This window comes from Dipteris shenzhenensis, chromosome 4, assembly GCF_047967505.1.
Source record: "Dipteris shenzhenensis isolate YYH24624 ecotype China chromosome 4, Dip_SZ_1.0, whole genome shotgun sequence".
NCBI classification, from domain to species: domain Eukaryota; kingdom Viridiplantae; phylum Streptophyta; class Polypodiopsida; order Gleicheniales; family Dipteridaceae; genus Dipteris; species Dipteris shenzhenensis.
Window position 1 is genome coordinate 28,252,485 of NC_141599.1, and position 15,308 is coordinate 28,267,792.

General features: G+C 45.0%; 1 protein-coding gene across 2 annotated transcripts in view; it reads left to right on the forward strand.

The window, feature by feature from the left end:
* Positions 1-15,308, forward strand: part of LOC147902677 (HEAT/U-box domain-containing protein) — a 167,833-nt gene that overhangs the window by 98,776 nt on the left and 53,749 nt on the right. For both annotated transcript variants that reach the window (XM_087373689.1, XM_087373690.1), the window contains exons 9-10: positions 13,810-14,332; positions 14,623-15,164. In XM_087373689.1, the coding sequence (XP_087229815.1) occupies positions 13,810-14,332; positions 14,623-15,164 (1,065 nt within the window). The remainder of the gene's footprint in view (positions 1-13,809; positions 14,333-14,622; positions 15,165-15,308) is intronic.

Consider the following 15,308-nt stretch of genomic DNA (forward strand, 5'->3'; position numbering starts at 1 on the left):
TGAGATAGTTTCATCATACACATATCTTGGGGTTGTCTTCTCCGGACCCATCTTCACTATGAGACTTGCGATGCAGGCACGCTTGGGTAGAGGATACACTTCAATGGCCAGACTAGAGAGGCAGTGCTTTCGCTCGCACTTTCAGGATCCACGGACCAAGGGACTGCTTTTTGACTCCTTGGTCCGTTTTGCGGCGATGTATGGCAGCCCTTGCTGGGGGCCAGACTTGTCGGATACAGAGTGGGCTCGTGTGGAGTAGCTACAGGTTCTCATGTTATCACGAATGATTCACGGTAAGCCATCCGTTGCTCACCGGATCATTCAGAGTGAGTTTGGGTCATCCCTACTACAACTAGATGCTGCGTTTAAGGTCATCACGTATCTGTATAGAGTCAGGGAGTATGGGGATTACACTTCTGGATGCAGCAGGCTACCATGGCTAGCATTGTCCTCCTCTATGGCACTTTCAGCAGGAGGGGACCAGAGATGCTGGTATGCACGCATAGAGAGATGGTTTGAGTGACTGGGGCTCCACATGCATAGACTCCCTCCCTTCCAGTACAGCATGGACGCTCCGTTTTCTCCTGTCCTATCTTACGAGGTCAACCAGGTTATCCGTGAGAATCTCTTACAGCTACACACATTCCGGACCTGGTTGGGACCGAGCGAACTCCCAGTGAAGCTTAGCTTCTAGAGAGATCACTGCTTACATATCACAAAGTAGGGTTTCATTGACCCACCAGGATATACACAGATCTACCTATCCCACTCACTGAGGATCTCTATTGGGTAGTTTCGGGTCCCTTCACATAGACTTCGTATCGAGAGCGGCAGAGGAGAGCACCTACCCAGGGAGAGGTGCATATGCACATTATGTGGCATGCAGGAGGTTGACACGGAGAATTGGCAGGCTTTATTCATGAGATACTCAGGCACTGCGAGAGGATACTTAGATCACGGAAACAGGAGCAGACTTCTTCCTTGACTGATCCCTCTCAGAGCTCTATCACGGAGTTCTTTCAACCAGATCACATGGACCCCCACGAGACGAGGCCTCAACATGACAGTGACCTCTGCAGAGCCAGTGACTCGATAGCTCAAACAGAGGGTTGACGCGCAGATTACACTTGGGGATATCCCCTCCCTGTTTAGAGTCAGAGCCTGGCTAATAGGGGTTACTGTAGCCCTTGTTAGGCACAGAGCTATGACTAGGAGACGTTGTGGGGACAAAAATGAAAAAAATGTTTTTCACTTGTTGCATGCTGATGGGTAGGTGCATAGCTATGTACATAGCTAGTTGGTGGTGGCTTTGAGCTATGGACACTCTCATGAAGGACTCCACACTGATGGTATACTTTCTTGAGATGGTAGATACTTCTACAGGGACTTCTGGGAGATGATGAAAAGCAGTGTGGTTGTAGCAGGCACTCCAGAGCATGGCATCCAAAGTGTGATGGTGTTTTGTTGAGGGATTACATGTACTCTTCATGGTTGTCCTGAGCCATATGTGCATGAAAGCATGAGTTTTTTTTTGAATGCCTTGTTTTCATTGAGTCGGGATTGTGTTCATCATATGTGGATGGTCGGTGGGCAATTAGATGCTAAGCGCTTGTGGCATGCATTGGTGTGTTAAAGGATGGGATTTTGGGCATCAATGGTCTCGGTGTAATGTTTTTGAGGCAAGGTGGAAGAGTGGTAAAAAAGGAAGCATGACGTGGCTAATTTATAAGGAAGGAGGCCATGCATGCTACGTAGAAGGAAAGGATGCTTCTCGTCGACGAGCTGGCAGGCACATGGGATGACAGCAATGAAGAGAAGCTGGAAGAGGAGCTCCTTGGCTAGCTGGGGGAGCGCAACTGTGAGTTCGTGAAGGGAGCGTGGGCACTCAAAGGAGGCTGCAGTGTTGGGGAACCACACAAGGGAGAACCATAAGGGGAGGAACTCGCGGAGGGATTCTGGGGAGCCAGAGAGAGAGCCATTCTGGAGGTCGCTTGGTTGGTCCTGGAGGAGCTGTGAAGACTGCAGGTGACTTGCTGGAGCTATGGATGCTGAGCTGGTGCTGCAGGGCATGCTGGGAGATCAATTCTGTCGCGGGAAAGGTGAATTTTGGAAGAGGGCTGCTGTTTTCTCTGAAGGAGAGTGGTGGGCAGCCAGTTCCCAAGTGAGGGCTTCAATTTCATCGTGAAGAAGTGCCAGAATATGATGCTACAGGGTGCAGAGAAGCAGGGCGATTTCTGGAATAGGTGTTTCCTGTGTCTGGGAGGAGGGCGACCTGGAGAAAAGCATTCCAGTGGACTGGAATTGCTGTCTAGAGGTAGGTGACTTGAAGAAGAGGTTCAGTGTGCTGTTTTTTTGCTGATACTGAGAGCTACAAGCAAAAACGTTTTTGCTAGGAGGAAGAATTTGCTGAAATTCACTACCTGGGTGTAGGAAAATGCATGTACGGTTGGTTTTTTACTGGATTTTGCCAGTAGAAGTGGGCTTTTGCTGATTTTTGAGAAGAGGGTGCCAGTAGGAGACTTTTCAGGGTGGATGCTTGCTGGAAATCAGGAAACTGTTTTGATAGTTGTGATTGCTACTGCCCTGGAAGTGATTTTGAGGTGAATCAGAGCTAAAGTAGGAAGGAAAAGTGTGTTTTCTGAGCTGATTAAGTGGCTGCAGCAAATCAGCAGCATTTGCCTCAGTCTGGAAGAACTTCCAGTGGAGGAGACAGGAGGAAAAGAGGGCTGGTCTGACATTGGGCTGGTCTAGAAATCAGAATTTAGAGAGCATACAGATCATGTATCTTGTCCTGAATGTAGACTTAGAAATGGATGAATGATGGCATGTGGCCACTGGTGTTGTTTGTAATAGATGAAGAGTGAGCTCATGTGGAGTGGCCTGCAGAAGATGATATGCCTGAAGAAATCTATTGGTTGGTTTTATGTAATGAATATGAACTAGAATAAAGTTTGTCTTTTGTATATGGTTCTTCTCTTCCTGTAGTGTGTTGGTGAACTGTTTGAAGATGTCTACTGGGTGTGGTGATGAGGGTTGGTGGATTTGGGTTGAGAGAGATTGTGGTGCCTTGTGTTTGGAGTAGGGGTGAGTATATGGAAGAGGTTGCAGTAGTTATAAAGGCAGTATAGTGCTCTATCTTTTATGCAATCGACGTCACAGGGTTGCACTTGTGAGTGGCCAACAAGACTCTATTGCCGATTCACCAGATCATTCAGGCTGAGTTTGGGTCATCTCCATTATAGCTAGATGCGGTATTTCAAGTCATCACGTATCTGTATCGAGTCAAGGAGTACAGGGATTACACTTTTGGGCACGCAGCAGACTACCATGGCTAGCATTGTCCTCCTCTATGGCTCTTTCAGCAGGAGGTGACCAGAGATGCTGGTATGCACGCACAGACAGATGGTTTGAGCGATTGGGACTCTACAATATGAACGCTTTGTTTTCTCTCCTCCTGTCACAGGAGGTCAACCAGGTTCATCCGTGAGGATCTCTTACAGCTACACACATTCCGGACTTAGCTGGGACCGAGCGAGCTTCCAGTGAAGCTCAGCTTCCATTGAGATCACTACTACATATCACAGAGGAGGGTTTCATTGACCCACCAAGCAAATATACTTACCCCACTTACTAAGGATCTCTATTGGGCAGTTTCGGGTCTCTTCACATAGACTTCGTATTAGAGTAGCAGAGTAGAGGGCCAACCCCGAGAGGCGCATATGCACATTATGTGACATACATGAGGTTGACACGAAGGAGCACTTCATCTTCAGGTGTCCTGTTTACTATGAGATCCAAGGGTGTTTCTACTGCCTGTTTAGAGATAGCCTTGGGTTTTATCCGGGTTTTTCTAATATCCAGACCAGAGATGCTTGGTGGCCTTCATTCATGAGGTAGTCAGGCACCACAAGAAGTTGCTTCGATCACGGAGATAGGAGCAGACTTCTTCCTTGGCAGATTCCTCTCAGACCTCTATCACGGGGTTCTTTCTGTCAAATCACACGGACCCCCAAGATACGAGACATCAACGTGATTGTGAGACAGAGCCAGTGACTCGATAGCTCAAACAAAGGGTTGACACACATATAACACTTGCGGATATCCCCTCTCTGTTCAGAGTCAGAGCCCGGCCGAAGGATGTTGCTGTAGCCCTTGTTAGGCGCAAGCTATGACCAGGAGACGTCACAGGGTCACACCCGTGAGCAGCCAACAACACTCTATCGTCGATGTCATGCCTCCATTGCCTCATCCACCCTGATGTCCTGATGATGATGATGATGAGATTGATACGTTGTGTGGATAAAAATGTAGTATGTTTTTCACTTGCTGCATGCTAATGGGCAGATGCATAGCTATGTACATAGCTAGTTGGTGGTGGCTTTGAGTTATGGACACTCTCATAAAAGACTCTACACTGATGTAGATATTTTCTTGAGATTGTAGATATGTTTGCAGGGACTCTTGGGAAATGATGAAATGCAATGTGGTTGTACCAGATCTCCAGATCATGGGTATCCAGAGTGTGATGGTGTTTTAGAGTTGAGGGATGACATGTGTTCTTCATGGTTGTCCCGAGTCATATGTGTATAGTGGCATGAGCATTTTCTGTATTGTGGGTGTCATGTAAATCCACCGTGTGTTGGGATTGGGTTCATCATATGTGATAGCCTATGGAAATAAGCATAAAATGTTGCTTGAAGGTTATGTGCAAATGTGGTGTGCCTAAGGTTGGGATATAGGCATTAATGGCCTTGGTCTAAGGTTTGAAACGAGAGTGGAAGAGTGGTAAAAAGGAAAGCATGACGTGGCTAATTTTCAGAGGAGGAGGCCATGCATGCTACGTGATGAGGAAGAGAGCTTCTGGATGACGAGCTGGCAGGTACATAAGTTAACAACAAGAAGGGCGGCTTTGGGATCTTGTTTTGGAAGGTGATGAAGTTGAGAGCTTCTAGATTGTGGAGGGCGTCTCAACGACAGAGGGAGAGTACTTTGGATTGGGGGGGGAGCTTCTTGTATAGGAGGAGATGGCGACTGCGGGTTGGAGGAGACAAGAGGGAGGAGGAGAGCTTTGGGAGGATCTGGAACGACGGAGGGAGAGCTTGGTGACGGTGGGCGCAACAGTGAGCTGTTGGAGGGATCGTCGTGCAAGGAGGAGCTTGTTGGAAGGATGGGCAGTGGGAGAGCCTTGCAAGAGCCAGGGTCTCTACTTTACTTCGATTGGATCTCCTGAGACGTAGAAAGCATGTGTTCCGTGTGCACAGAAGAAGTCGGGAGGCTTCTATGATCACAGGAAAGAGAGACATCGCCATTTTGCAAGCTGGATGGGTTTTGGAAGGAGTTACGTGAGCTGCGTGAGCTCTAGGATACTCTAGGAGGTTGGAGGTTCAGAGCGATGCATAGGATTGTGAACGACAGAGAGTACGCAGTGCATTTCTTGATTTTGTGAAGAAGGCGTCCCTACTATGCGGGCCGCAAGGATTTCAGTTTTGATGGGAGGCCGGAGCTCTAGAATGAGGATAGTAGCTGTGAGATAGCTATCACTGTATCAAGGTTTAAAGGGGCGACACTTGTGAGTGGACTTGTACGTGACTGGGTAGCGGGCAGTTTGTTTTGAGAGAGAGCTTTGTAGCTACGGGATGATGACCATGCGGGCATGGAGATCCTGAGATGGGATAGTGGCTTTGAGTGGGAGCTTTGGATAAGGCGTCTCCCTTTGCAGGTTAAGAGGATCTTGAGGTGACAAAAGACAGTAGCTCCATGAAAAAGAGAGGCTGTGAGAAGTACGTGAGCTTGGATCGGGTTGGAATTGGTCGAGAGCTGTTGCTGCTAAAACTTCGGGATATGGGTGGTCTCTACTATGCAGGCTGGAAGAATTTGGGACATCGAGGTGCCCTGTGAAGAAGGGAGCAGCTATGAGTGGGCTCTGGGTGCCCCATGAAAGGAGAGAAGCTGTGAAGCAGTGATCTTCACGTGAAGGAGACGAATGGCAGAATTGTAGGGCGTACATGAGTTGGCAACTTTGAGGGCGGCCTTGAGATTTTGCTTAAGGGGAGCTCAGTTTGCACTCAGGGAAGCCAGAGGCAGCAGAAACTGGTGGGTGCAGTCATTTTCCAGCCAGAGGGAGTTCTACAGGTGTCCAACCAGGGAGTCTTCTAGGCCAGGGAAGGGCTGAAAAGACTGATAACACTGATGTAATTAGGAAAATGTTTTTGGTGTTTGAGATGAGCCACAGGGTGGAGGCTATTATTATACCACGACATGTGCAGTATGAAGTAATATTCAATGAAGTTACAGTGGAGCGGTGGGTTCTTATTCTACAGATAACGGACGAGGTAGTTGCAGGATTGGAGTTTCCCAGGAGCCAGTGGCCAAGAGATCTGTTTTATGAGATAGATATCATACCAAAATATGAATTTTTCTAAGAACTTTTTTTAAAAAAGAGACTTCTAGAGGGTAGATATTATATCAGAGTGATTTGAGTGTGGGGTTTGATTCTGTAAATATTTTTGTGGAAGCAGATAGAGTGATACCAGTAGAGGAGTTACTGGAGGAAATGTAAAAAATAAAAAATGTATTTTTGTTTAGAGAGAGAATCACAGTATGATACAGTGTGCTTCAGCTGGAACTTTCAGTATGAAGAAATTCTCAACTTTAAAGCACAAGGTGTGTGGCACCTACTGTTGTATGTAAATGATGAGGAGTGGCAGGGTGTTGTGTTACCAGCAATGGAAGACCTCCCAAAAAAAATTCTCTGGATGAGTCTTTGTACAGATGTTGAGTTTGATGAGCGGATATAAATATTAAAGGGAAAAGAAACAGGAAACTGTATATTCATGTACTTGATCTTGGAATTGGGCCCGTCTGTGCAGAGCATTAAATTTGGTAATGATGTATATGTAGAAATTTGATACTCTGAAGTACATGATCATATTTGGACAGTCTTAGCATATGTGAGAGAAGAAGAGTGGATTAATCTGCCATTGCCACCAACAGGACCTCTTTTGGATGATGTGTTTTGCTTTGAACTTGTCCGGGATGAAGACTTTCAGGGTCGAGGGAGCCTATGGTGTCTCGTGTTTGGGGTAGGGGTGAGTACTCAATATGGGAGAGATTGCATTGGTTATAAAGGCAGTATAGTGCTCTATCTTTTTTGCAATCAACGTAGTCGACCACTGACATGACTATGTTGTACTTAGTACTATCATTTTGCATTTTTTGCATTCTACATTGGTGTGGATGCTCGTTTAGTAGCTCCACCCTCTCAGCTCGTTTGTATCAGGATTTTCACCGTCTCATAGACCCATCGGTCTTCCGAAGACTTTAATAAATTCTCTCTCTCTTTCTCTCTCTCTCTCTCTCTCTCTCTCTCTCTCTCTCTCATACACACAACACAAACACTAGGGCCCAGGACAATAGTCGGGCTGGACCCCTCCGAAAGTCTTTATTACTTGAGAGGAATCTCAGTACAAAATTCAGCACAGAGGCTGTTCAAAATCCTACGTGAGAAGTTTTACCCCTCTTGGTACCTGCAGCCATTTAATGAAACATACCACCATGGCGCCAATTAAATGTTAGCGCTTTTGCAAGACTCTAGAGTATTCCTAAGTCACTGTGGGCATCCCCACTAAGCATGTGCGCACATAACATAAAGAATACTCTGGTTGACCGAGCGGCGAGGTCAACCCTCTTGACGGTAATTAAGGGGCTTTCACCGTAGGTCGTGGCGACTTAATTAGAGCCAAGAGTCTCCAACTAGGGTCGGGAATAATAACCTAGTTAACCAGAGTCAACCCTCCTCGGCTAACGCCAAGTGGTGTGAGCCAAGTCTCCGTGACCAAGGTTAGGCTTACTTATCCAAAGTTAAGTAACTTTGACCGAAGTCAATACAATTGACCATAATTAAACAAGCGAGTACAAGTACTCGTAAGCACTACCCTTAGAGGGACAATTTGATTTGGGAAGAAAGAGAGAGAGAGAAAGAAAGAAAGAAAGATGTATTAACGTCTGCAAGAGGCCTGGTGGGCCGATGAGACAAAGTGCAAATCCAAAAGGTGTCTCATATAAGCCACTGAGGGCTGAAGCAAAGGGTTCACTAAGACCCTTGCTGAAAACTAAAAACTGAAAGCTAAAGCTAAAGTGCTAAAGCAAAGGGCTCACTAAAACCCTTGCTGAAAACTCAAAGCTAAGGCTAAAGCGCTAAATGAGTGAACAAAATACTAGAGTAGCAAAGTAACAAAAGAGTGTCAGGTGCTCAGGGCTAGCACTCCTAGGACATGCTCAAGTTCCACATATCCAGGTAACCTGGTGGCACTCTGATGAGATGTGAGAAGCTCTCGTATTTGTGTCTGTCAAGCTGTCTCACGATGGGGGGAGGGCGTGGTCTCCTTGATCTTTAGATCCGGTAGGCGATGTCAAGGGTGATGCCTCGTCTCTGGCGGTCACCTCTGAGAAGGGCTGAGATAGACCTCACCTCGATTGTGCGTGGTCTGGTCTCTCTCCGTGTCGCACATCTCATTTGGCCGCATCGTGGTGGACACTCCTAATGCTGATCCATGATGCTCTCATCTCATCAAGCTCCTGTCCCTCAGCCACACCCACAGTTGACTCAAATGCATAGAAGTCTGTAACAAAAGTATGTGATAATCAATCCATGCTACTCTATGGCCTGTCGCATCAGTGTGTCTCTGTTGACGCATCTCAAGTAGGTAGAGCCCAACACAGACCTGATCGTGAAAATGTATCAGTCGTGTGAGTGGACCAAAACCATGTCCCTCCTGAAAGAGGCAATGATATCGTCCTCGGATCTCATAGTAGACTGGGCAGACACATAGAAAATGCTCCTCCATCTCGATCTCCTCCATCTGGCATAGTGTGCAAGTCCTCTGCTCTTTGGGTATGCCTGCAGCTCTCCCTGCCTCAATCTGCAGCTAATGTGATGAGACTCGTAACTAACCAATGGCAATCCTCAGTGCATGTGAAACTCTCCTGTCCTCGAGATACTGAGGTCTGATGACAAGACCGTGCTCTGAGATCCTCAAGAAGTGATCATGGTAGAACTGGATCTTGGTGGAGAACTCCTCTCCTTCCCAAGTCCTAGATGTATGGAGTATGATACGGTTGATCTCATCCCATTGGATCATCTCCAGTGGTGTGTCCAGACTATACTAAAAGGGGGGAAGTCTGTCCATCTAAATGCCGTGACTACCAAACCACGTGGATATCCGTGCATGCCATGTCGTGTCAACACCACTCTCTACTAGTCGCCTGGAGGACTTTAATGCTAACCTCGGTAGTGTCCACTGAGGTAAGGCCCAACCTCTGTGGAGGAACGTCATTGTTTGAAAGATGGCATCAACCTGGAGAGGGGTCATGGCGAACTCTGCCTGTATAATCTAATGGGGGACTGAGGGTTTACTCCAAATCATCATGGATCCCATGGTCACCTGTAGCCTCTCAAATCTCTTCCACTCAGTCGCTGAAATTTCACTCCCCTAGAAAGGTGCTGCGTACATGGCAGTCTGTCTCACCAGCGTGTCAAAGAGCCAACCCTTCGTCGGGGGGTCCTAGAAGTGTGCCTGGAAGCATCGCCTCTCTAGTCGGGCCAGAGCACCCTGTCCTCGTGTGAGTCGTGCCGTACCCGCATGGATCATCGTGAAACCTAGTCCACTGAGCCCTATCCCCAAATATTTGTAAGATTGCACTCTCTCCCACAGGCTCGCCATGGTATGAGAGAGAGAGAGAGCACGAGAATAGAAAGTGGCCAAATGTGGCCTAAAACAAGTGGAGGGACACGTGTGGAAAAGAGTGTCAGGAGAGCACTGCCTGCAGGGCAGTGCTAATAAATGGAGAACTCTATAATTATGATCAAATAAAATGGTCAGATGGAACTTTGACTTGGAGTATTTACAACTTGGTGACAGTGTGTGCATGTGTTTGTTTCTACTATCGGATGCATGTTGTATGTGCATATGTGATTGTGGCAGGTTTGGTACCACCAACACCCCTCTCAAACCGAACAGGGGAGTAAAGAAATTCTTCAGCAAGTGACAGAAAAAGATCCAACAGAATAGAGAAGCACAAAACAAAAGAGCTCTTAGAAAGATGGAGCAAGAGAATGCCTTAACAAGCCACATCCTTCCCAAAACAAAGAGAAGGGAGCGTAAACTGGCATGACACTTTACTGAGAATCACTCGAGATGGAGTACTACACCTAATAAAACAGAACACTGACAGCTATAGAAATCTAAAGGACTTTTCCTAAGCCCTCTCATTCACCAAATCCCTTGATGACCTAAAAAGCCCACTCGTCGTCGTTTGTGCTTGGAACAGAGATGCAAAGATCAGCCAATTCCTTAGCAACAATGTGAGCCGAATCTTTAGTTTTCCCAGCATCCTTGTTCTTCTCCTTGTCGTCTTGCTTCTTGAAACAAAGTTGTTCCTTGTGCCCGGTTTCCATAGTATTTGCACTTCATCATTTAGACTTTCCTTTGGAGATCTTGCATGCAAGTGCTCTGTCCTCGATTTCTACGTTCATTCGGTGTCTCTCATCATCCAATAGAACTGCAATCATCTCATCAAAACGCATATTTGCATTTACTCTGAGAATCTTGACCAACTCATCTTAGACTGGGGGAAGGCTTGAGAGTAATACTGGCTTAGAATCATCCTCTTCAACTTGTGCTCTAGGATCGCTCAACTGACGTAGGATTGTCTTCATGTGGCTCAAATGTTCTCCCAGTGTCACACTATCCTTCATCTGGAGTTTGAAAATTCTTGTTCGAGAAGAACCTTGGAGTTCTTGAGTCGTGCATTGAACATAGTTCAATGGCTATCCAGTTTTCATGTACTGTCTTCGACAAGTAGAGATGGTGGTGAAATTTCATCCCTAAAGTGCGACCTAAAATCCCCAAAGCTCGCTCATTTCTAGCTTCCCATGCAGTGACTTTGTCAGGAGTGTCTTGAGTGCCTTTTCCCGTCAGCTTTTTATCAGTGCCCGAAACAATACCCTAGAGACCTTTTTCCATAAAGTATAGCCGCAGACTAAGCTGCCACGCTGGGAAATTTGTCCCAATGAAGATCACAAGCTTTGCAGCAGACTTTGAATACTGTCACATCCTACATGCAACAATACACTTTAGAGAGAGCTCACATGAAATATAGAAACAACCTATCTATGTTTATTATCATATGCAAGAAAAGATAACTAAACTACTGCATGCTTAGATAGAATTGATCATGAGAGATCCTCCTCATTTCGACTGAGCTTGTTGGAGAATCTAAGATGATTAGATAGAGCTCATGTAGAGAACTGCGACTTGGAGAAGATGATACGAAGAAACCTTGGCATCGTGCCATATATGGAGGAGTGTGGAGAGACCTTGCTGAGCTCACAACTGAGCTAGAGCACCTAAATCAATGCTGATGACAAATGAGAGGAAGACGAGCATCTCGGAGACTATTGCACAGCAGACAAGTGAGGAGAGTGTGCATGGATAACGGCCCATAGGTAGAGAACGCCAGCCACGTCTTGCATGCAAAGGCTCCACGTGTCTTAGCCACCACATGATGTTTGGTACCACCAAAAAACTCTAGTCCTGATAAGTGTATGGGATCTGGTGGGCTATAATATCACTAAAAGATGTTTGAAATCTACAAGTGTTGCCTCTTCACCCACCTTGTCTCGCGTGTGGGAGAGGTGTGTTGCAGTCTGCTAGAAGTGGGTTGACAACGAGGATAAAAAATACTCGGCATTGGCTCAAATCATGAGGGATTTGAGATGTCAATGAGCCTGGCGATGGTGCAGCTAGAGTCCGGTGCCTCTAGATCATGTATGAGATTTGTATCTGCCACCCCTTGACCTTTTCTAGAGGTCTGACTCTCGGAAACCGTGAGATGGCATGTCTCCATAAGGCTACAAGTAGGGTACCCTGAATAGGACATCACATAATTGGCTTTTTGTTTCTTGAATTTGCATTCTTCTTCCTTGTGTCCCAAGTTCTTGCAATGGTTGCACTTTGTCTTGTTCAATTCGCATTCACTTTAATAGTGGCCCATCCTTATGCAATGGTAACACTTCTTAGTTGTTTTGTTGAAGAGTGTTTGTTCCGCATTCCACGGCTCCAGTGCCAAGTCCATTTACTCTTGCTTCCTATCAAGAATGGTCACCACCTCCTTCACATTTTCAATCATTTTGTCCATCTCTTCATAAGTTTTGCCAACGCATAGCCTCATCAGTGACATTCTCCAAAAGGCGTTAGATGAACATATAGACTTGCACTCTAAGGCAGCTGCAGTAGTGGAATCCTTCCAACTCATTACAAAAAACAAGCTTCCTTAGAGCATTTTGTCGAGTATGCTCCGACAAGATGAAGTTGTAAGCAAAGTGCATCTCTGAATACTTAAAGTGGCCTTTGGGGGCAAGTTTGTGATACACTGCAAGAATGTAGTGGTGTCATGTTATAGAAGTGATGATATCCTTTGCAAAATAAAGGATAGGATGCACCCAACCAAGCTTCCCCATGTCCTTCAGTAGGTTATTCAAACAATGTGCCATGCAAGCTCTAAAAGTGAGCTTGGGATATCGTGCTGGCCTATTGGAATTCTCCCCATCTGCAACAAACTGGATGACATGTTCAGCCCTATCTCGTCAATTGCATCACTCCACAAATCTGCCAACCTGTCTATAGTCTTTCCACCCATAGCACTCACAAGGAACTAAACATTACATGCCATGAGTAGACACTTAGAGGTGTCGTGTTACCTTGTCCATGAGGAGAGTGTGCATGGGGCAGTGAAACTTTCATAATGTACTGCCATGATAACCTTGTCTAAGGACAATCATTGCAAGATCAAGGATCAATGTGAATCGATTATCTCTATAGGACATTGTTGCTGACTGATCATTGACTACACTTGTAATAATCATTCAATGATGGAATCCCAAGCTCAGAAGTGTGTGGGACAGTAGACTATCAACAAAGATTGATCAGCTTCAAAAAGGGGAAATCAACCCTATTGGAGGAGCTTCTTGAAATAAGCATTGGGTGCTGAGTTTTACTGACATTATGTGTTAATCTAGGAATAGACTAACAACGTTGGTGTAGTCACAACCAATTAGGTCTACTCAATCACCACAAGTAAATTTGGATCGACAAAATGTCACATAAATATCAGTGTAAATTTTTCTCCTTTTCCAAGTTGTTCAACAGATACGCGCTCTTGCCATCTCCGACAATGTCTCGCTTGCAGAATTCATTGTTACTTTCCCTCCTGGCTTTTTCGCTATCATGGGGCTCTTTTTGGTTAAACAGGTTACAGAGCATGTATGGGTGCCTTCTGTATTTTATTTGACCTGGTCCTCTCTAAGAGACGTTCAGGGAATATATTTATTTCTTGGTCTAATTAGATCAAGGCGGAAGGTGTATGTTAACATTTGAATAGATGAATCTCACTCGTAAGAAACTGACTAAACATCGGAATTTACTACCACCTCAACTTTTCGTTTCTCAGCATTTTTCTGCCTTTTTGTTTAGATATGCGGTTTGGATAAAAATAGTTGTGAGCATAAGTAGCTGCACGTTTTATAATTAATGCATCCCTTGTGAAAGCCATGTAGTTGCTGGTTTTAACTCTCATTGGTTTTATAGTTACTGCATCCATTATGGTATTTATGTAGGTATGCAGAACAGGAAGGGATTTCACCAAATACTTGATGGTTTTGGTTTTATATTAATTTGCTTTTGGAGAAGTGTGCAGTAGCTGTTTCCAAATCTTGTAGATTTGTAGCTAATGTGTCCCACACTTATGTAGGTATGCAGAAGAGGAAGGCTTTTTACCAGAGCAGATACAATGCTTCATGATTGAGAATGTGCTACTCAAGATACTGTGGAACAATTACGTTTTTGCAGGGATGCCATTGCCTGATAGTATCACACATGACCTTTCAGCTGATCAGGGGACCAGCTGTGTGAAAGAAGCATGTGGAAATTCCTTTCATGCTCCATATCCAGACAAAATAAAATTTTCTGACGGATTTATCGAGGTTCTTAGGACTTGCATTAGTGATATTCTGGCAGGTATTGCTATGAAGGGCAACAATCTGTTATCTCTATTTTGGAACTTGTTCCAAGACATTTGCTTGAAGACTGTGATTTATGAAGAGAAACAGAGTTTTCCATCATCTTCGGAGAGTCTTGGGTGTATTTATCGAATTTCTAGATTTTTGTCCCATATTAGCCAGTCATCATCATATAATGCAAGTCAGAAGCAGTGGCTTTTGGTGCAAGCAGTGAGGCCTCTGATTGCAAAGTTGTATCCGATGGTGAAATCCATGGTAAGAGTTGTCGACGTTAGTAGCCTTCTTGCATTTTGCCTCTCAAATTGGTAAGCCAAAATCAAAATGAACATTAAAATATTCTTTTCTATACTGTTCTGCTCTAGTGATTTGGAATCGTCCACAGATCACTGAATTTCCCATGGGCTTGTAGATTTTTAAAAATTGAGCATGAGCAAAATATTTATTTACAACAATTTGAGTTTCCACCTGAAATGTAGTAAGTTGTCTTGAGGCTAGTATATGGCATTGTCTGATTAATGATAATATGAACTCTGCTTATTCTCCAGGAGTACAAAGAGGCTATTCAGCTTATAGCAACAATTGTCTCCATATTTGGTCCAGTTTCTTTTCCTGCTCTTGAGCTACCTCCCTCTGTGGAAGGAAAAAATGGGACTGAGGAAGAAGAGCGGGGTGCATTTCTAGATGAAGGCAGGCTTGTTCTGGATGTTTCTTCTTTCATAAAGCACGATTTGGCTCCCTGGTGCCTAGATGGAAATGATACATCTTCCATGGCAAAAATAGAACTTCTGCTTTCTCTTTTTGAAGATAAAAGGTTGCAACATGAATGGGAGTCAGTGCTTGCATATGCTACTGAATTGGAAGTTGAGGTAGATGGAGTTCTCTCGATAAACATTGATAAGGTGGCTGTACTAGCAGTCCTTATTGAGAGATTCAGAATTAAATTTTTAGATGCAGCTTGGGAAGATGATTTCTATGAAAGTCAAAGTCGACCGTATGAACAATGGAATGTTTCAAGGCTGGATGGAGCAGCTCTGAAAATCGCTAGCAGTCTTTCGCTGTCAGATGGTTCATGTCTTAAATTGCTAAGGTTTGTGATTTCATGCAGTCTATTATATTCCTGTTTTTTTGTGTGCTATAAATGTTTCAGGATCTGCATGTTTGGAGTGACAAATACTGTGCCTTTTACTTCTGTTTTCTTCGTGATAGTTATGATGTTGTGTGAATGCCATGT